Here is a 23,444-nt window from a genome sequence, read left to right on the forward strand (position 1 = left end):
ACTTTAGTACACTGCAGTTGCACCCACGATATACTGTCTTCAACGGGTAGAGTTTATGCCCACTAGTACTAGGCTAAGCAGTGGTAGGAGCACGACCCAACCTCATTGCCATAGGAACGATCTTGCCGTGCCATGTTGGTTCCCACCAGGCCTTGCGTGATCTTGACCCCTGGTTTTAATTCAAATATTCCACTATTTTGGAGATTTAAATGAGGACTGTAGGCGATGTGTTTACGCATGACGCAGATTTACGCAGTGCATGGCACGTACGTTGGCGCAAACCTATAGCTTTTGAAATACGCATGCGGTTAATCCTGAATAGCCAGTCAGCATTTATTGTATACACGACCAGAGCTAGCTAGTGAAGGAATGCCCACGCAGCCCATGGAGTCGAGGTTGTAGCGTAACCCTGTTTAACGGACCCCTACCTCACCATCTCCTTCATAATCGAGAGTAGCCCAGTTTGGACGTTGTCTTCATTTCATGATTACGACTGACGTCCAGGGTATACAAGTTGTGTACAGAACGACCACAAAATTGGTTCTAATTTGTTTTTGGTCTACCTTATTGAAGAAACTAATTTTTCATGTTTAAAAGTTCTTCTTGGCCTTACCTATTCGTCTGGGGGTTTAGGAATTTCAGAACGAACCATGGACTGCAAAGTCGACGAAAATAAGTGAGAGACAACGTTACTTTCGTAGACGTAATTCATCCGTTCTCGAATTGTAAATTATAAGTGCCCGCATGTGGAATCCGACTGTGTGCACGCACTACGCGTGCGCATTTCCAGTGAAGGTCTGTTGCACGCCTGCATGCGACACGGAGGTCGTGCCTGGTACCCGGCTTTTACCCGCACGCCGTCGAGCCGATAAAAAAATTGCAGTTCCGTTTTTGTCGGATCGGCGGCTTCAAACTGACCAATGAACCCCCTATTGGTTACCCCTAAAATGTTTACATTTTGGTTTGCTTTATATTTCGGTTTATAAACATAAATTTGTCGCACAACTTCCTATTTTATAAGAATAACCTCGGTTAACGTAGAAGGCCTTGTATATGTAGGGTTCCTGTACAGGATTATCAACGATCTCTCTTTGAGGTACGTGTTTAACATGTTTAATTTGTTTGTAGAGTTTTATTGACTAGAGATATATAAATACACAATGTTGTAGAGATCCGCCTTTTTTTTAAATGAAACAGTAACTCATCTTGATAATTGAGGAATAAAAAGAGGATTACATTGCGGGCATGATGATCTTGATGAACAGGCAAGAGCGATGCTATGGGGAACACAGTATGCAGAGGCAGTAGGCCTACTACTGTAAGTAGCGATCATGCACAAATCGTGCTGTTGATCGGCCTGTCATTTTTTATTCGTAAACTAAACAAACAATAAGCAGACTGAATTGGTTATTGGAAGTGACGAGTTGGATTTTAGAACAATGGGCAGATAGCTGGACTGGGTGGAAGTTTTTAAAAATCTCCTAATTCATAATCATACGGCCTGGGTGGAGGTGAATCCCTCACGTAGGCCTACATCAAACGGCTAGAAACTCAAATTCATGTGTACTATGTAATTGTTTGGAGTCCTCTGTAATCAGAAGTACCGTCCAATATTCTTGTCAATGTTTTCGCCAGCCCGAAGAAATGTCGCCGAATAGTTTTGTCAGTGGGCTTAAAATTCAATGATTAGCTTGAGAGGTTGACGTTTACGGTCATGCGGGAGCTCTGTCTGGTTATCGGGCGATGGATCCCCAATGTGCAATTTCAAAATACTCAGTCTCAAAAAGGGTGATTTTTCGTTTTTGATTCAGGCCCAGGAGATCATAATTGTTAATCGCCGTTATTGACTCTAATATCAGTCTAGTTTATTTAAAAAATACTTATCTGGGCCAGCGTGTTTCGAAAAGTTCTCTAGCTCTAAAGAAAGTATTCGGTATAACTTTTGAAATGGGCCGCAAATCCTTATGAGTAAATTGCTAGCAACAGAAATGTGCCTAAGCCTTGCTGGATTTAATTTCCCTCGACACGGAACTGCCGGGAGTCCCTTAATTATATCGAGTTTTGTGGACAACTTTTGTCTGTCTATTTTAAGTCCACCTGTTAACACATAGTACATGCTAAAAAATGGCCAGGATTTGTAAAAATCATGAATTTTAGCTTTCTCGTAGGCCTACTGACCATAGTAGACTCAGCTTGCATTAACTAGGCCAACTGTCACCAACGCACCCCGTAGCCTCGCTGTTGTGTGTACTCGGCATGGAGATCAATGGTACTCGTGGCTGAGAACCACGTTATGAGTAACATGCTTCATGTGAAACGTTTTCAAAAAACGAGTTGATTCGGTTAGACTTCAGTTTCGCTGGTTCTGGTCAGAACATGTAGTTTCGATGTGCGTGTACGAAGCTCGGAATCTCGTACGCCGGATAGTTGCGCGCGCACACTGTGCGAACTGCACCGGAGAACGGCAACTCCAAACAGTCCACAACAATCGGACTATATTTTCCCGTGTATGTCTTTGGTGGTGAGGTGTTGAATTTCTTAACCCTCCAGCTGTGGAGATAAGGACGCATAGGAGTTACAGACGTGAAATTGGCTCCTCCGAAAAGGTAGAAGTGTTGAAAATTTTAATTATAAAATTTTTCTTCCGATTTTGCACCCTTTATATTCTGGACTCCCTCCGTAACGACTACTACTAGTACGGTCAGGGAGTCCACCTGGGCTAGATCGAGACCCGGCCGTACCCGTAAACAGAGCCCAACGAATCCAGTACACGACGGAGGAGTATTCGTCGGGCCCTGTTTACGGGTCTAGATCGATATATCATGTATCGAGAGTAACTTCAGCAAGGAGATTAAAATGATTGAGGGAGCTCTAGAACTGATGTGAATTTTGTTACTTATTCCTCATATGTTCAGTGTTGAACAAGTACATGAACCGGTACATGTAACTCGTTTGATATTCGGCCATGAATAAGTAACAGTTTGACATTATGCATTTGATTTGGTGAGCGGTCAGGATGTACACCCCTAACAAAGCCCCTGTTAACAATCTGGTTACAACAGAAACGGGGGAATGCAAAAGGAGCGAAAAGCAAGCTGCGCCACAATGCACATCCAGTCACATTTAGCCTACACACGTACATTGTGGGGGGTGGGGTCAAGTCAAACAAGCTCTCAAATGTTGTTGACATTCTTACAACATCATTATTTGAGGGAAAAACACTCAGTTTTACCTACTTCTGCTTTTATTGGAACTTAAAAATCTTTCATCTCCAAAAATCTCATCCCAGTATCCTGGTCATACCCAGAGCTAAGATTTTACTAGTTGGGGGGGGCACAAGGGCCACCAGCTTTCAGTGGTGTGTTTTTGGGGGGCAAGCGTTAGCTTTCTTCAATCTATTCATCCATTTACATGTATGTCGTTTGGGGGGGCACGGGTGGTCCGTCCTGAGGGCACTGCAAATTTTTTCTGGGGGGCCGGGCCTTTGACACAACCCCCCCATGGCTACTCCCCTGTGTCATAAGCAGCCCCAACCTTGGCATCCCTAACCAATACATAGTGTGTACATCAGAGTTGTGTGTGCGTACATCATGGTGACATGATGTCTACAATGTATGTTTGAATGCATGTGCATAGTGGTGCAGTTTGTTGTTTGTTACATTTGCACTCCATTTTTCTATTGGAACCAGAATGCTAGCAAGGGCTTTGTTTGGGGAGTGCATCCTGCATTAGCCCCTCTACTGTGGCACGGACTCTCACTCCCGATCCATCCTGATCGAGAGAGAGATCGTGCCACTCTAGTGCGGCTAATCCTGCATATGAGCGCACGTTGAATGAATGTCAAACTATTACTTATTCAACACTGAATATCAAATGGTTACTTGCTCAACGCTAAATGTCAAACATCAAATGAAGAATAAGTAACTAACCTCACATCGGTGGGATCTAGTACCAGAACCAACCAACCTTTATTTCGGGGGAGGGGGAAACTCATCAGGGGGTCAATAATTTTGACTCTTCTTTGGAAGCTTTTTCTGGCCAGTTTGAGCAATGAGACTTTGGGGGCATTTTACATGCTTTTTGACAATGTTTGAAGAAACGGAAATGGAACAGATTAAAATGTTTGCCTTCACTTGGGCCTACTAAATTAAAACAGGCTAGTAGGGTGGCTTGTTTTCGGGGGCTCCTTGTTGGATCCCTAGTCTCCCTGGATCAGCCCTTGATTAGGAGGCACTAGAATGTACAAGAGTAATTGGATTGGAATACGATATACAGTACCTATTTTACAGTAGCACATGTCGGCTACATGTAGGCCACACGGGGCAAGTGGCCAAGTGGTTAGGGTTTGTGGATTCCAATCATAGGGTTGGAGGTTCGAATCCAGCTGCTGGCAGCATGTTGTGGCCCTTGGCAAGCCTCTTCACCCCTGCTTGCCTCTCTCCGCCTAGGAGTATAAATGGGTACCAGCCTTAGATGGGGAAGCAACCTGTGATGGACTGGTATCCCATCCAGGGGGGGAATAGAAATATTCTCAGTCGTTTCATGCCAAGGAAGCCGGAGCTAAACACCGGCCTGATGAGCCAAATTGGCTCGGACCAGACTTGCTATATTTTTTTACATGTAAGCTATTACCATCAAATCAAGTACACGTAATGCTACATGTGTATTAGTACTGGTATTTGTTCTTATGACATAATGGAAATGCTGAGGGCTGCAGTTACTCAAGCTATAGGCCAAGGATAGGAGGCACTTCAAGAGGCTCTATCAACAGGGTGTACATGAACTAGTTCTTGAGTAGGCTTACTTCCAGTTCTGGCAGTCGTTTTAGGGGTAGTCTGCACTAAAGGCCTATGCGAAGGATAGCAACATGTATCTAAACTCTTGGGATCATCATTCTGCTTCTGTAAGCTTAGAGGGATAGACTGGTGAACCTCCAGAGGGTAGATAATAATAATTATAATAATTTGGAATTTATAGTGCGCCCTTTCCACCGAAGTGATCAAAGGCGCATTACAAAAAAACTGATGTAAAACCAAGGAGGAGTATGCAATAAAAATAAAAAGAAATGAAACAAAAGAAGACAGTCTTTGAGAGAAAGTCAGGTCACCATGCCAGTGCCCAAACTGCAGTATGGGGTTATACATGTATACGTCTGTCCTGTCAGCAGGGTAACTAATCACATAGGCCTAAACCCTGTCGACATCAGTAATGTCTCGATCTTTTCCGGAGACAGATGCCTCTAACCCAAACCCTACCTATGTAATTTTTCACTGTAACTACCTGACACGGTGACCTTAAAAATATATAGGAAAAAAAGGGAAGATCAGAACACAGTTATACATACAGTATTTGCAAATGCTGATCTAAAAAGGAAAGTTTTCAGCTTGCATTGTTAAGTCTCTGTTCTTGTTGAATGTGTAGTGGTAAAGCGTTCCACAACTTAGATGGTAGTGGTGTGAATGTGGACCAGATGCAGTGAATCAGACAGCTCTGGTTCACTTCTCTGATAAACTTTGGTACTCGGCCTATACAACTGGCACATATTAGAATTCCTGTGATTGAGTGGCATCATTTCATCACAATCTCCACTCCCTTTCTCTTGACAGCTTGTGAAATATGTTTTTGGTTTTATGTTTTCACTATAGAATGGGGTGTTGTCCAACACATTCATTAGCTGTTCAAAGCACAAGAAAGTTGTAGTTTACTTTGAGGGCTGATGAGGAGAGGGATTTATAAAATTAAAAGTTCAAGGCATGTTCAACGTATTGTGTATGCTGATTTTTTTTCTTCAGGTGTAATCAACCATGTCCCTTGTAATCAGGAGTGTGGTTGTCATACTGTCACTGTACTCCATGATCGATCAGTGTCACTTCCATAGCGCTAAAAGACGTACTTCCACCAACATGACCAATGGCTGTCCTTGCAACCAGAAATACAAGGACATATCTTTGCTGCCAAATGTCTTTGAGTCTGAAGAGTAAGTTAGTGAGATTTTCTGAAGTATTTTGATTGTGTTGTAACTCACACCGTACTAAAACAAAACGATGCAAACATTTCTCACGATTTAGCCGAGAAACTCTCCACAATGTGATCGAGGAAAAGAATGAGAATAAGATATTAAGTATTTTACCAGCCAATTTTGGTCGTTATTCAATGTGGAAGGAGACTTCTCTTCAGAAGATTAGAACCGTTGAATACAAAGCCTAAGAATGATATCCAGTTCTGTTGAAATGGTTCAGTTGTCAGTAGTCTTGTGACGTGACTGTGGAGAGAATGTGTACAAACAGAGACAAGATTCCTATTTTGATGGTCGATCATTGATAGATGCAGTTGTACAAGCATGTCTGGATAGGTTTCTGATGTGCTTCGGTAGTCTGTCTTCCATCATTACATTGTTTTCACTGTTTTTCTGAGTTTAGACTAGATTTTGCCCAAAATTCTTCTTTTGCAATAAGATGCAACAAGTGTATACATGTACATGTAGTTAGTAGAGCATTGTTTCTGTCATCAGGGAGCGGGGCGGGGGCCCAGTTGAATAGTGTTCCATGTTTGCAGAGTTGGACATCAGACAGGTGTTTTTACTTTAGGTTTTATGCTCATTTGCGAGACCTTAATTGGTATATTATTTCTTTTCAAAAATTGATGGCAGAATAAAGCTGATTATGCTAATTACTGCATTTTGTCCAACCACTTTTTATGCCAAAACTCATGCACATGCCTTTGGATTCTGTGGTGGCAACCAAGTAATCTGATATTGCTGTGCCCGTGCATTGATTCAGAACTATTCACCAGTGTTTTTAAGGACCAATCCTACATGTGCATGTGTAGCCTTTATCGTGGCAGAAACATCACACCATGTACATACTGCTCCTTGACAATTTTGCAATTTCTGCAAAATAGGTATACCCGGCAAAATATAGGATGGAGGAGTACCCCCTACATGTCCAGACCCAATACACAGTTAAAACTGTTGTTACCTAACACATCCCCCTAGATGTCTTAAAAGAAAAACAATGACCAACACAGGGGAGGGGAGGGTTTCTCTCCATCCCATATCTTGCTTCAAATGTATATAAATAGGGCTCCCGTAATGTACAGTGCTTTTGCGTTGGGATTAGTCTTAAGTAGATCAGCACTGCTTACCTGTTGTTCAACAGGAAAATAAGAGTGCTTGTACTCAACTGCATCAAATTGTCAAAAATCCTGTACTGTTTAGATTATAAAGTGACTAAAATATCTACAAAGGAACAATTTCACATCTTTTATTTTCAGACTTCCGACTGAGGCTTGTTGTCTTCCAGCCGTTGGCAATGGTTACCTGGCAACAGTTGTCTACAGTGACACCATCTATGTGAATGGACTTTACAATGGACGTGGCGGTGCAAGTCATCGAGCAAGGATTCCATCCACAGCAGCCATTAAAATCTCTTTACCAGCAAAAGTGAACATTTCAAAGGAGTCATACTCATTGGAACTTGAAAATGGTTAGAAAAGTGTCACTTGTTCTTGAGAAATTTGTATTAGTGAACTACAAAGGTATAGTTTTTGTACATGCACATGAGATTGTTTACGGTATTTGTTTAAAGCACTCATGAAACTACATGTACATAGAAAGAAGTTGCTGAAGTGGTATTTTTAAAAATGTGCATTGCAAATGTACATGTAAATGTACATAATCACTGATACATGTATCTTCATTTTAGTCTTTGCTGATGTGAAGCAGTAACCCCATTTATGACAAGTTTTTGGTATCATAGAACTGATTAATCAGTTCATAAGTTGTGTTTTTACACTCTTGGTACTGCTGAACATCTCAGTTCCATTGGTTACACGTTCCTTTTACACTTTCCATTCTGTTCTGTCAAGAAGTAGAGACCATATGAATATAGAGAAACCGTATTTCTTTTGGCACAAGTTCACATTGTAATGCTCTGTACATTTGGACTTTTCCAGGAACTTTTCATCGTAAGGTTAGAACTGATGTAGCTTTCATAGAGCAGAGGATTTATGCGCACCAGAGTGTCTCTTACATTCTGGTTAATGAGATTGTTGTCACCAGGACAGGACAACCTACAGACCCTATAACCCTCAGATTGATGAACAATACTGGGATAGATAGCAAAGACATCAACTTCAAGATGTCAGCTCCCGATGATGGCACTGGGTTAGTAATATAGATCAATCCAATGTGTATATACATTAATAAAAGTAATGTACATTTGCACAGTGGCATGTCGTGCACAAAACGTGTCTTTACCTTTGGCTTTATGAGGTCTATAAACAGATTGGATTGCTCTGTTTGTTTATTGTGGATATAACTCTTTTTGACTCACCCTCTCTTCAAGTTGATTTTCAGCGAGTTTCACTGGGGTATCATATAATCCATGAAAACTGGGAGTTGGTTTTGGCCAATTTGCCAGGAGTAGGGCTAATAAAGAACACAAATTTCAAAAGCAAGTAACCAAACGGTATGAAAGAAAGTTTGTCCCACTCCTTGATCCTTTTTTTCACTTCATCTGTTATGGTTGAAGTTTACTCCCAATGTCATGAATTCTGTTGTTGTGATCCTAAAATGATTGTTGATTTTATCACTTCTAAAAACAGACTGATGTATGGCAACACTGTAGAATCAGAAACCAGCACAAGTTCCACCATACCAATTGCTGTCAACTGGACTATCATTCCAGACACCATCACGTTACCGTCAGATCAAAACACAAAAACTTGGACGTTCATCACGGCCATTGGACCTAACAGTACTGTAGCCTCACTTTTCCAAGCGTATGGTTCAAGTTTGGCATCAGCTGGAATGTTGTACAGCAATCACTACATGGAATGGCAGAATAAATGGAATAGTGGCTTAATGGAAGTTGATAATGTGACACTTTCAAAGGCAATTTATGGCAGCATGTACTACATACTAAGTTCACTTCCCTCCATTAACTATGATGACCAACAGTTCCCCTTCCATTTCTATGGCTTAAGCCCTGGTGGCTTGGCTCACGGCCGCTTTGACACTGACTATGAGGGACATGTGTTCTGGGATCAGGAGACCTGGATGTATCCCACAATGCTTATGTTTCATCCCAAGTTGGGTAGGACCATGTTGGAATCACGAACGTATCATCTGGATGCAGCTAAGGACTTAGCCAAGTCGAGAGGCTACCAAGGAGCTGAGTATCCATGGGAGATGGCTTACACAGGTTAGTAGGATCAACCGAGCAGCCCCAAAATACACCACGAACCTACAGATTTTGTACACTGCAAAGGATATTATTACAGTCTTTAAAGCTAAGTCAGTTTTAATAATAAAACATTTGAATATGTTAAGCATTCTTTTCGATTGAATATTAAAATATTTGATACAAATTCCCACAACCAGATGTAAAATTTACATTTTACTCAAATTAACAGAAAAGCTTGACGGAATGGCTGCAGTTGTTTGCCTTATTGTTGGGCATATATGACCTGTCACCACAAAATGAACCGAAACTCAGAATCTTTGAAAATTGAAATATTATTTTCATATTTAAGCAAGAGCTTTCCAATGGTACACTTGGGGTAAAAATAAGGATGACAATGTGACATTATGCTGACAGCTCTGAGTCTCTGTCTCCAACATTGTTTCAACATTTCTGACCAGGCATGAATAATGCTGTCATCAAAATTGGTCGAAAATGACCTTTTTAGATATCTGATCCTGTGAAAAATTTGGAATTAATCAGAGGGGGTACTCTTTCCAAATATTACAGAGCCCACAAATTGACTTTCCCTCCAATTTTTGACTTTGAACCATCATAGGAAAAGCAGACTTTGACTTTATAGTCATTTTGCCTTGACAGGTCACATGTATGCATTCAGCTGCCTTTTATTGGAACACATTGAATTTTTTACAAAATTCAATTTTGTAACCCAACTGAATTTTTACCTCTTTATCACACTGATTTTCACTGCATGGTTAATTTAAAAAAAACGTGAATATTTTATAATTGAGTGAATACCTGAATATTTGAATAATCAGCACAGCTCTAGCTTGTCCTACTCTGCAATCATATTTGCTGAACACTGGACTGGATTATCCAATAGGCACAGCACACATGTTTCCTAGGGCCTACAAAAATTTTGGGCCCCCCAAAAAAGTTTGAAAGCCACAAAAATAATGTAGGTGTGCTAGAAAATGCAAACACCATTCATGTACATGCATGAGAAAAGTTCCAGCTAGTTCATAGCATTCTTTTGCTCAGCACCATTAACACGTAATGTGAAGCTCCATCCAGTGCTGAATACATGTAGCTCTATTCCAACTTACTGCCCTGACCATATGTAGCTGAGGCACAGCACTGGAGGACTCTAAAACAGCAAATATGGAGTGACATAAAAATTTGTAGAAGTAAAGACATCGTTTCATAGAGAAATGTAATTAGAAATTAAGATTACCTGCAGATCAAAGATTGAAGTCCAGTATTCACTGTATGTGGTACTTCTTACAAGAGGAACAAATTATTTCAAACAATATTACCTCACTCAGCATATTAATTCATGAAATTCATTCTTAGACAGTTTTAGCAGTTTCGAGTGGTCTGTGTTCAGTTGCAAAATCTGCTCTTACAGATTTGCTCTTTGGAATTGTCTTCTCTTTTACAGGAGCAGAAGTGTGCCCAGCTGAAATCTACAGTTTGCAGGAGATCCACATTAATGGTGACATATCCTTTGCTGTCCAGCAGTATCTTCATGTTACAAGAGATGCTGACTTTTTAAAGAATCGGCGGGGCTATGAGATTATATCAGAGCTGGCCAAATACTGGGCCAGCCGTGTGGAGTACAACAGCATGTCAGGGAATTATGAAATCCTAGGTACATGTATATGTGAGTTGGTATCTACAGTAGATTCCCATTATAGCGCCCTCAAGGGGACCTAACAGAATTGAGTGTTATAACTGCACAGCGCAGTACCTGACTATGGACGTGCAAATGCACATGTGCACGTACTTCTATGTACATGTAAAGATACATGTATCTACATGTACAGTATGTCATATATGTGAATTTCTTGTACATGTACATGTATTTGTAGATGTGTGCACCGTAATTTTTGGAGTATACATGTATGCCTTGTATCTGTTTATCTCCACGTTTTCGTGACATTAATAAAAAAACAACACCAAATTTCTTCAAAGACCGCATACTGCATCGCGGCACACACATTGATCCACACCCACCATGACATCCTGACTGCTACTGCGTACCCATTCATGGACAGTCCAATCGCTGACTTTTCCCAATAACCATGTGACCACAGAAAGTGATACATCATTACAAAGCCCAAGCAATCCGACGTGTGTCACTAAACACTATCGGCGAAATGACCAGATTTGCTACACAAAGATACACTACAGTTTAAGCGGCTGATTTTATCTATCGGTAGAAAGAAACCTTTAAGTAACAAAATACTACATGAAGTATCTCACTGTTGATCATTTGTGTCCCAAACTACACCACGAGAATAAATAAAAAGTGGGAAAATAATCACTACAATGTTGCCACAGAAAAGCCACGCCGCCGCGGCTCACCATGGTGAGCACGTGCTCGCGATCACGCTGCATGGACGTGTGCATGTCTCCACTCTGTGCGATCAGGATAGCCGGCCAGTCGCGGTGACCTTTCGATGTGGTTTCATTCGCTTTATTTTTAAAGAATCTGATTTTCCAAGGTAAAGAGCTCTGTAACCGGAATCATTTCACATGCTGTATATGGTTCTTGGGGCCGAAAATCGTGAACGACAAGCATTGTAAACGGGAGCACTCTAACCACATAAAAATGTGCACGGTGAATGGGCGTGCAGTTGGGGATACGAAAATAGAGGGTTACATTGGTAAGAACATTATATCAGGGAGTGCTATAATGGGAATCTACTGTATGAACTTCATTATAAATTTAAGAAAATACATGCAGCTTATTCTGCATGATCCAACTACCTTTAATTGTTAGTTATTGTGACTGATGAGTGGAAAACAATAGATCTTGTGCTTATTAGGCCAGCAAGATGCGATAACAGTAGATCTTGTGCTTATTAGGCCAGCAAGAGGGGATAACAATAGATTTGTACTTATTAGGCCAGCAAGAAGCGATAACAATAGATCTTGTGCTTATCAGGCTGGCAAGAAGCCATTATTTTTCCAAAAAGCTTCATTGTTACCTCTTGATGTAATCTCATCCAGCAATTACACCTGACAGTCCTCATGATTTAGTTTCCTCTGCAGGAGAAAACAAGATTAATTTTTTTACTGCACGAATTGTAGGGGAGTCAGGTTGGCAAGGTAGTTCTTTCCTTGCCTTCCACCTCTGTGGTCCTGGGTTCGATTCCCAACGCGGTCCACATATGGATTGGGTTTTCAGTCCCTACCTGACTTTGTGGGTTTTATCCAGAATATTCCTCTGGGGTTTTCCTCCCACCTCTAAAACGGTAACTGCTTCTTACTGTCTCCCCTTTACTGATGTTGATGAATATGGGTCGTTTGGCGGCTGCCCGAGGCGCCTTTGTAGGCCATCGGCTGTGTATGCCATCGGCTCAACCATGTTTAAATGTATTCATTGTTCCACGCTTAATGTCTTCATTGTACAGCGCATTTGAACATACATGCATTTGAACATGCACTGTATCTATATGAAATTTGCGCTTTATAAATGTATTAACTATTGTTATTATGAGGCATAAATAACAAAACAGTCAGATGATTTGCAAGGAGGATCTCTTTCTAAAATCATTTCAAGCAGCTTGAGAGAAAGGAAGTACTAAAGAATATTAAAGTGTTTTAATTGGATCATACTTCTTCCAATTTGCAAAGTTTAAACTATTCAAGCTTGAAATTTAAAATCACAAGCTCCAATTTATCCAATCTTGAGCATTTATTCACAGGATACTCAACATGAATGTAAGTTCTGTAAAACATGAGGCCTTGTCCAAATGTTGAAGTCTGATTTGTGTTTTTTGTCATCCACCTACGTGCAGATGTGCTTAATTGCAGGTGTCAAACCCCCAGATGAGTACCACTCCAATGTCAATAACTCTGTCTACACTAATGCTGTGGCTCAGATTAGTCTTCGCTTGCCAGCATATGCAGGGAAGTTCATCAATGTCACCGCTCCCTCATCCTGGGCAAAAATAGCTGATAAGCTGTTGATTGTGTATGACATTCTCCACACATATCACCCAGAGTATGAAGGTTATAACATAGGTAAGCAGATCAGTAATGGAGGTCTTTAGATCAGGTGTTTGTTTCAAGACCATGTCCACACCTACATGTAGATTTCTCTCTTGGTCTCATTCTTGTACCTGTGTGGTCCTAAAGCCTCAGACGTTTCGTCTGGATCTTGGGCCTCAAAGTGTTTGTCTCTAGATCTGTCCTCGGTGTCTTGAAGTCTCAGTCTGAGACTCAGCAAGAGTAACATGAGATCACTTGCAAAAATTGACTCTTTGGGCCTCAGTTTGCTCTGAATAATAACGCTGGGTACTTGTTTTGTTTTTGTTGTACCTGTTGCTGCCTTATTTAAATGAATCCCTCAGTATTGGATATACTGTATAAGCAGTTTATCAGTAGACTGGTTTCCGGCCACTGGTGGATGTATACAGTTCAGAGTGATGATGGAGGCACTGGGAACAAGTCTGTATAAAGACCCAGGAGCCCCTCTTCATGAACTCAGCAATGTGGTATATTATTTCCTATTTGAGTACTGCTTCCATTCAGTTTCATTAACTTTAACAATCCACCATGTCCACCTGCTCTTGCGTAGGTCCAATTGTCTATATGTTTGTCTTGTTAATTGGTTTGTTGGTGAGGCAGGTAGGGTTTGGTCTGTCTGATGTCAGTCTGTTACATATTGGGCAGTTGTATTCCGCTTATGAAAACATATGTTCTTTACTCATATGGGTTTTATTGATTGACAAATATTGGAGGAAACAAATATATCAAATTTTAGGAGCTAACTTTAGAAAGTCAGAAGTCATTTGACTGAAGTTTGAGCAAAGTTCAGAAAGTTTTGACTTTGAAGAAAAATCTAAAGAAACAGAATCTTTGAAGTAGCAATATTCTTTTTAAACCAAAACCCTCATTTTTAGGAAGAGGAAGCTTATTGTAGAAGATATATTGTTGGCTGTTGGATTTTCTTTTAAATCAGGAACCAAAGTTAAGCAAGCTGATGCAATTCTGCTGGGCTTTCCACTCAACATTAAAATGGATATTGATCCACGCATTGTTGATCTACGGACCTATGCACCTGTAACTGACCCTGATGGACCTGCTATGTCATGGTCCATGTTCTCCATTGGATATGGGGAAATACGTGAATCTGACAAACAAGATGAGATGTTCCAACGCAATTTTAAGAACATTCAACAACCGTTTAGGGTAAGTTTCTGTACATGTATGCTTTGGGCTGTAGCTGATAAAAGCCTCCAGTATCAAAGCTTAGCACTTTTGTCACCCTGGGTTGATTTCACCAAAGGCATATATTGTGACTTATGACCTGTGATTTAACTATGGCAATAATGGGTTCTCTTGAAGCCAGTAATAGTAGTTACATGTACACATGTACAGTTTGCCACCTCTATTCAAGAGGGAATATATAAATGCCGAGACACCATTTTGTAATTTTTATCCAAGTAAGTGTAGCGCATGCGTAAGCTCTATCCAGCTTGACCTCCTGGGTAACTTGAAATCCTCAGACATGAAATGCTTTACAGATCCAAGGATTTTTAGGGAAGAAAATTTGTAGTCTTTGAGATCGATGTGAAATTGATATCAAAATGCAGTGGAACGTCGCTATACCGAACACCGCTATACCGAATATTTGGCTGTACCGAACATCGTCCTTGGCTCCCAATATTTTGTGCACAAAACCTACTGAACATTATGCAGTTGCAAATCAACCGAGATTCGCCACAGCATGCATCAGAGATCGATCCTGAGCGGTAGCTTCATAACTTTTAGGATAAACTAAATATCAATTTTGTAACTCAAGAACAAAAAACTAAGAACTAAAAAACAAAAATAATTAACAGATACATTTCCAGAAACCTCAAACGTGAATGCAACGGCAAAAATCACGAAAACAGCTATTCATTGTATCACAAGACGGTGCACTTCAGTTAGACAAGAGAGGGCGCTATTCAACATAGCAACGAAACGTTTGCCAGTTAATTTCACTATACCGAACAACCACTGTACCAAACATTTAGCGTGGATCCCGTTTTGTTTGTTATAGCGGCGTTCCACTGGAGCCCTAAAAGTCCCAAATCCTCCAATTTCAATATGATTTCACATACACCCAAGGGGTAGGGTTAAGGGGTATGTATTATTGTGACCTCCTTGGATTAAAGGTACAATATGCCATTTGTTGAATCTCAAAAACACGACTACCGAATTACTTGTCTTTTTAAACATCTTTAAATTATCTTTAAACGTTAAGTAAATAACAATGTCAGACAATCTGTGAAATCTTTCCGCTTGAAATGCTGCCATTTTTGAGAAAAGAGAATCCTTGGGCATTAAGAAACTCCATTGTAAGACAAAGTCAGATTCAAATCCAATGTAAACTGACCAAGTAAACTTGAACCCCTTTATCAACCTGTCTCCACCTCTCAGATTACCTTGGTTACTTGTGTTGTATATCGCTGGTTCTCCTCCACTTCAAAGGTATGAGCAAGTCAACACGGTATGCTGCATTCTCCTTTATCCAAATGATTGTCCTTTCTTTGCTTTCATAGATATGGACTGAGACAGCATCTGGGAGTGGGGCAATCAACTTCATTACTGGTATGGGAGGCTTTCTTCAGTCAGTTCTCTTTGGTTATGGAGGATTCCGCATCCATCCAGATTATCTCCTGTTCAATTTTGTTCTTCCTCAAGGCACATCCAAGTTTACCGTAAGTAGATTTAGAAAATCTTTGGTGTTGTTCATATTCATTTTCATAAAAACAGATAGTCTTTGAATCTCAGTTTCATAGGAGGTCCATTGAAAAAGTCATAAGGTGCGATAGTGCAATAGTCCAAGTCCAACGAAAGAAAGAAATGGGACAGCACTTTCTCAGTTCTTGAACTTGTGATTATAAGTAGGAAACTGAGCATTTCCACATACACATATGGTGATGGTTAGAAATATTCCAATGTGTTTTTGAATATTCAGTTTTTTATTTCCTGCATATGCAAATTGGATCCAGATGTATTCCATACTAAGTCACAGTGTTTGGTCAACATAATCACAGCACATACAGAATGGGCTTGATTCCTACAATGTTACTTTGTACCTCAGTTGCAGGACTTGGAAAAGAACTGGACTACAACACTCTTGTATGAAAAGCTTTCTGAGACAATATCATGGTCATTTTGAAAGGTTTGGTATATCAACCACCAAATATATATCACTTTGTGACTGTCTTCTGGAACCAAAAAGAACCTATTAAACATGAACCTTGCATCTTGGATTCAAAATTCTAATTTGCTTATCACCCAGTATGTTGTTTGTCAAGTGAGAGAAATGACACAAAACACCGTAAAGGGGGCCAATCCTCAGGTTTTCATTATTGCTGTGACTTGAGGACTCCACAACCTGTTCCTCATGTGAATTTGTGTGGAGGCTGTAAGGAGTCACCTCACATCTGGTTTGGGACAAGTTGAGGACGAATTACAGATGGGTGTAGTAGCTGAATGTTGAAGGCTTGATCTTGAACAACTTTTCCTGCAATCTTTCCCCCGAATGAAGTTAACGGTATTTGTTTACACATTGTCCCCCTTGCAGTTTTGGCCAGGCAGGCAGCTCAAGGACACCTTATATAATCATGTTGATGAATCAGGTGTACTTGTCTTGCATTTCAACCATGTGTACATAAAACTTTCCAACAAAGCAAATTTGGAAACCTTGCAATTTCCAGAATTTTATAAAATGGATAGTCGAGGAGGTATTAGGAGGGGCAAGAGGCAGCACGGCTTGTACATTGAACACACAGAGAAAAAGCCACAGTGTGTTGAGTGATCCAAGGTCAGTCTTTGGAAACCACAAATTACTTAAACACTGACCACTTGTTAAAAGCCCTCTGGTATGTAAACAGTCCTTTGAAGTCAGTGACCAACTAATAAATCTTTCTCCCCAACTTGTCCTGAATAACACTGTGTTCCCACCTTATGTCAAATTGCAGGATCAGATCCCCCAATTGGTGGATTAGATCTGGCAATTGTGTGTAGTGAGAATGCTAACCGTTACAAGGTGGATCAGGATCAGATCCACCTTTCTTGATCCTCCTCTGGAGCAGGATACAGATCCCCAATTGGTGGATCAGATCCCCCAATTGGTGGATCAGATCCCCCAATTGGTGGATCAGATCCTGCAATTGTGTGTAGTGGGAATGCTAACTGTTATAAGGTGGATCAGGATCAGATCCACCTTTCTTGATCCTCCTCTGGAGCAGGATACAGATCCCCCAATTGGTGGATCAGATCCTGCAATTGGTGGATCTGATCCTGCAATTGGTGGATCATATCCTGCAATTGGCGGATCACGATCACCTGGGAACGCAAAAGGAGGATCTGATCTGGCAATTTGACCTGTCAACATCCGTCCGTGCACGAGTGGTGCGAAACTTTTGCGGTCTGATGAACAAAGAAATATGGTTTTTTGCGTGTAGCTCATGTGAAATTTTTAATGTGCACAGCATGCAAAATAAACAACTGCTGAACTACGGGCTATTAAAATGTGTCACCACTCATGCGTGATGCATGCATGCCGCGATGTGTACCTTGCCCTTTCACAATTTTCGTTGCGCATTCGTCCGTTTCTTAACCTTTTTCAATTGTGTAATTTCAATTGCTTTCCATCAAAAACTAATTCTGTGTTAGGGTATAGCCCGCAGCGTGTGACAGAGTATCAAAAAGGGAAGCAAAGTTTGACGAGATAATGTACTAGGCTGAACATTCAGTCTAATTTAAGGACGTCAAGTCAGTAGAACTCTGCACTCAAAACACCGCAAGGGTCACACGCATGGCATGCCGCTTCAGCATGCAACACTGCCACAAAGCGTGCACTCAGCAAGCTAGCACATATGCAATACCTAACTCAGTGACCTCGCGGGCTCAACATTTCTGTCCGAAAAAGGTTGATCAAGTGTGAGTGGGAACGCAATTTGCGGTTTTGTTGCGGTAAGATAATGATCACACCAAAATGCTGGATCAAGATCCACCTTTTCCCAATTCAAGTGGGAATGCGCTGTAAATGCACAGCTTCTTCCAGAGGACTTTCGGATTAAGGGAATCCCTCTAGCCACAATTAGCCGGCAACTTGTCGTGGATGAGATTTGTGATGACTCTTAACTGCATTACCAGAGAGTGATTTCTGTTTGAAACAGAACCAACGCAATGACAAAACTGACATGTACTGCATTTTGCATTTTAAAGTTCTGTTTCATCTGCCAGTGTAATTCCATATTATTTCACAAAAGGCAGTGTGAAATCACATGCCCCTAATTTTGTCAAGCAACATTATTCTGTCACTATAGGTCGTGGTGTTGGATCCTTTTCAAAGTTAAATGAACTTTTTTTTCCATTGAAAAAAGCTCGAGGGCTCTCAAACTTAAAATCTGCATGTCATGTTTTCAATTGAAAGGTGAGAGGGCTGGACTATCTTGGCTCTGAGATTGACTTTGTTGCCACAGAGAAGACAGTTTTAGTAACACTAACAGCTCAGCAGCATGGTGCACCAAATCTACGAATGGAAACTGCAGAAGGAGTCATCAATGACCTTGTCAAAGGTGAATCTCTGAAATGGAAAATGGACACAACTCAGGCTAAATATAGGGTGGTGGGGATTCCCTGTGCCCAACCTAAGTTCGGAAGGGTCTAGTCTTAAGCCATTTTCCCATTGGACTTTTTTGGTTATTTTACTGTGACTTTCCTGTAGAATTACAAAATTAAATCCAATGGGAACACAAACTAACGTCCCTGTCAACTTACCGCAGTCGCAATGTAAAACTAACAGGCCGAAAGATTTCCTGCCAACACAGAGATCGATAGCAGACATGCAAAAATGGTTGTATGGTTCCCAGTCTCCAGCTTCGTGTGTACAGTACTGCAGCATGCCACTCACACACAGTGAAGCACGCCCACATAAAGCTATACACACATTGTGTATGGAGTTTTTTCTGTATGGGTTCGTCGTCTTTGTGGCAGATTTGGCCGAATTCGTCTGATTTTGTCTTTTGTAAGATTTTGCCGATTTTGTCATGATTTGTACAGCGCAGGCTATGTAATCAGCTGTTCTTATTAGTCCTATCACAGCGAATAAACATTCCATTACTGTTTAACAAGTCCATGTAGGAATTCGCTTGTTCATAAATGTAATTTTTCCCCCATTTGTGTCTAACAGGAAAGACTGTGATGATACATCGACTAAGTTGGGTGACCATCAGGCCTCTATGATGGTTCAATCAGCATGGCATTGCAGCAGCACCATAGACGTGTTAAACTGCATGGCATTGCAGCAGCACCATAGACGTGTTAAACTGCATGGCATTGCAGCAGCACCATAGATGTGTTAAACTGCATGGCATTGCAGCAGCACCATAGACGTGTTAAACTGCAGTGGCATAGATTGCAATTTATGTTAACACAACAGTTTTAGACAAGAAAGATTACGTTTTGCCAAAACGTATCTCTGCCTTTTGAAGTTAACTCTTCCACACTGTAAAAAAGAAACTGAAAAATATTTACCCTAAGAAGGTTGATTTATCAGCTATCTATACTGTCAGCTTTTATTGCCCAACGGGGATAATCTCCCCCCAAATTTACTCACAATTGTGTAACCAAAGGCCAATTTTGGATGAATTGGTATTTCCCAACTTCTTTACCCAGCTTTTTTTTACAGTGCAAGCTGTTCATTCTTTTTACTTGCCTAACTGTTTTGAGGCTTCAAATTATGTGCTGGATGGGTAAATTTGCACCTCTAAAACCTGACAGCTCTTGTTCATTTTGTACCTTGCAATGTTGTAAACACTTGGACCTGTATTGGATTTTTGATATGTGCAGTTGGTATTGATGTGTATAATTTGCCCTTACCCGAGTATTGTATTTTTTTAAAAAAGGAATAATCATGATTGTTATTGAAATGAGCTATAAAATTATACTCTTGATTTCTTCTCGAAAACATTTCTATTTGATTTGCTCTCAGCACTATTAATTTCTCTGTATAAATCAATTTGAAGAAGAACCTTTAATATTATGTGAACACGAATAAAGAACTTTTATTTTGCAAAACTTTGTCTTGTCACAGTTGATAATTAAAGTTGTAATTGACAGTGTGCTTTCTTGGATTGACCCTTGGTAACAGGATGGTATTACTAAAGCAGATCTCCAAGATATTTGTTCACGGGTACACGATGCAAATATTACTTGGGAGTTTTTTTGTTTGTTTTGTTCCTTAGCCCTTAGAGAGTTTCCTGACAAAGAAGAGCACTGTTACTGGGATGATATCGAAGGAAGGCTCTTCACTCTGTTTAAACTTGAAACCCTGAATGTTTTTATTGAAAATACCTTTGCGGAATAGCGTACTCTTGTGTACGGAAATGAATCATGGATGAAAACGAACATTAGGACATGCCAAGGCCAGTTATTACACTCATACACGTGATAACGATCTACATGATATATGAATTTTCTCTGAGATACATTTGGCACTGTTGGCAGGCACACTGGCGAGATTCATCTAGATTCGCAAAAAAACCCTGTTGCGCATGACACAACAATATCCCTACTTATTCTGTCAAAGAAAATAACCAAGTGCTATGTTTCGTTGATTAGTTACTTTCAGTTTAACATTTTAACAACCTGATAAACAAATCCGAATGGGCATAGTTACCTCTTTTCAGGCCAGGTGTGGCAGAGCTCAATTTTCTTTCAACAAAGTAAGACTACGGACTCCCCCACCATCACAAAAAGAGAGAAATATGAAAACTTTAATTATTCTCTGAACATACAATTCCCCCCGAAATAATTTCTTAAAAGTTTCAATTATAAAAACAAGATCCTAAGAAGGTAAGGCTTAAGTGCAGGCTATTAATCTCGGACCAAAATCAAGTAAATCACAGTTGGAAGTTCACAAATAGTTGCAAAGCTGCCCCAAAACCATTTTGAACAAGAAACGAAAGATAAAAGTCGAGAGTGCTGCCCAAAATGAAAATACATGTAATTTCTCCTAGAAAAAAATCCTAAAAATGGCACTTTAAGTTAACCATGACCATGCACATGGCATCTAAAAAGGCAGTCCGAGTCCACCCCACTCCGCGCACGGTGGTACATGCCACGCTTTCGCATGCCTGCAAACAGCACTGTTCATCAGCCATCGCATGTGTATGGTGTGCCATATGTGCCTTCCGGTCGGATTTTTCAACTAGCGTCGCACATATGGAACACCGTACATGTGCATAACCTTCGGAAAATCAAGATGCACTTCTTGAGTACATCTAGCACCTGCGCGTCGGCAGTACCGTTTGTACCTGTCACGATAAAATGGTGGGGGGGGGGTTAGAGTAAAAGCTGACCAAACCGACTACAGACAGGCGGCTTCAAACTGGCCTCAACTGATTCTTCGAGTCCAGAGCCTACCAAGGCCAAGACCGAGTCGTTACCTAGCGAGGCTAAGGCTTTCATAAATCGGCTTCGACTCGCTCCAACAAAAAATAAGACCCTATACTTCATGGTTTTAACAATATTTTAGGGGTCTTTCAAACGGTAAACGTAGGCCCCTCACGAATGCCCGGGGGGGGGGCTTGACCTCCACCCCCTGGATCCACGCCTTGGGTAAGGAACTTGCTCATCATTCCCAATAATTATTCTGAACATGTAAATTATTCTTTAGGTTTGAAAAAAATCTGCCAAAGGTTTACCTTGTCTTGAACGTGTATGTGTTGCAGGATTTTGTGCACCGCAGGTCTTTTATCAGCCACTGTTTGTTTTATATAGTTTTGCGAAGTAATAAAAACCAAATTTTCCAGTTTTAATCGCTTGAATTGGTGCCCAAACACCCAAATTAGTGTAAATTCTGAGTCGGTGAATTTGTATACACCGGAGATATTGACCAACATTGCGAAGTTATAAAATAGACCGAAGATATTGACCAGCATTGTTTTTATTATCCGGCAGAAGGATGGACTGGCCACCAGCAGTGTTATAGATGAGCATATAATATTATTGTCACTTTCCCCGCCACAAAGTTTATCAAAGTGAAACAATGAAATACTCAATGAAATTCGAATCGCCTCATGCTACGTTAATCTTTGTAAATTGTTCTGCTTTTTGAGTTAGCAGAAAAGTAGAAAAGTCGAAATTGCATGTTACCAGAACATAAACTCTGCTTTTCTACCATTCTGATAGCAGAAAAGCAGATGGACACTTTTCGTTCTCCATACCCATTGCTCTCCGTCAATCACCGAGGTAATTGCAACTCGAGGCTTTTTTTTCCGGGGGCAAACAAGCCCTGAATTGTATAGGTGGTGCAATTAGTTTTTGTTCCTTTGGCACTCCATTGTTTGTTGGGACGTGCATCCCGTTAAGCGCTTGCCGAATGTCAATTTCTTGCTTTTAATCAAACGATTGAGTTACTTGTTCAACATTGAATGTCGAACGTCAAATGAGAAATAAGTTATTAACTTCACACCGCCCTTTTAATCTGCGGACACAAATTTTTTGTTCGCTTTCGCGCTACGTAGGCCTACATGTGTAGAAATGAACCGGCCTTGAAAAGGGAACATTTTCAATATTCCAGATTTTATGCTGTTAGAGATTTTCATAATCGTGAGCCAAGGATGTCATTTTAGGAAGGAGAGGAGTGTCCAAGCTTTGTGTTAAATACCAGTTCATTCTGGAGGTAGGAGGCTGTCCAGCATTTTGCCCACGCGTCCAGGCATAGTGCTTTTTCAGTCAAACAAGTCTGGGAAGATGATTAATGCTATTCTTGTGTGGAGACTAGAATTTTCGCCTCGTACACGCGTGATGTCCCCCTTTTGAAATGATGAACTTCCGTCGCTCGCAGACAATTCAATAAGTTGCCATAGACAACTGTGATAAATACCCCACGTCAAAAATCAGGAAAATATAAGTTTCACCTGTTCAAGATACATATCAAATGATAGCTCATTTCTTCATCTTTCAATTCCCTTGCAATTTTTAGTGGCACAATCAATTCTCTCAAGAGATGACCACCCCTCAAAACATTCATGAGGCCCATTGCCATTTTGAAAATTAATGCTTACACTCCATTGCAAAATGGAGCCATTTGGAAAACCCAGTAGAGTAGAGAAGTGAATACGTCGGGCGCACAATTATGCGGGTGAAAGGCATTAAGACGAGAACCAGCGTGCGAACCAACACGCTCACGTACTTCATTCGTTTGCACTGCACTTTCTT

General features: G+C 40.7%; 2 protein-coding genes across 3 annotated transcripts in view; both read left to right on the forward strand.

Annotated features, from left to right (window-relative positions):
- The window catches only part of LOC110983316 (dual specificity protein kinase TTK-like), a 98,038-nt gene that overhangs the window by 38,339 nt on the left and 36,255 nt on the right, over positions 1-23,444 (forward strand). The window lies entirely within an intron of this gene.
- On the forward strand, positions 864-20,297 carry pgghg (protein-glucosylgalactosylhydroxylysine glucosidase). 2 transcript variants are annotated; one of them, XM_087146756.1, is made up of 11 exons: positions 864-1,096; positions 5,793-5,977; positions 7,273-7,484; positions 7,954-8,164; positions 8,605-9,203; positions 10,645-10,854; positions 13,026-13,235; positions 14,176-14,405; positions 15,764-15,922; positions 18,652-18,796; positions 19,411-20,297. In XM_087146756.1, exons 2-11 carry the CDS (start codon positions 5,805-5,807, stop codon positions 19,461-19,463), a joined length of 2,202 nt encoding a protein of 733 aa, XP_087002882.1. In that variant the 5' UTR covers positions 864-1,096; positions 5,793-5,804; the 3' UTR covers positions 19,464-20,297. The 2 variants fall into 2 exon arrangements, with proteins under 2 accessions (XP_087002882.1, XP_087002881.1); XM_087146755.1 differs by lacking the exon at positions 864-1,096 and adding an exon at positions 2,434-2,606.

Source organism: Acanthaster planci, linkage group LG15, assembly GCF_054643075.1.
Source record: "Acanthaster planci isolate LZ-2023a linkage group LG15, COTS_SCS, whole genome shotgun sequence".
Lineage (NCBI taxonomy): Eukaryota > Metazoa > Echinodermata > Asteroidea > Valvatida > Acanthasteridae > Acanthaster > Acanthaster planci.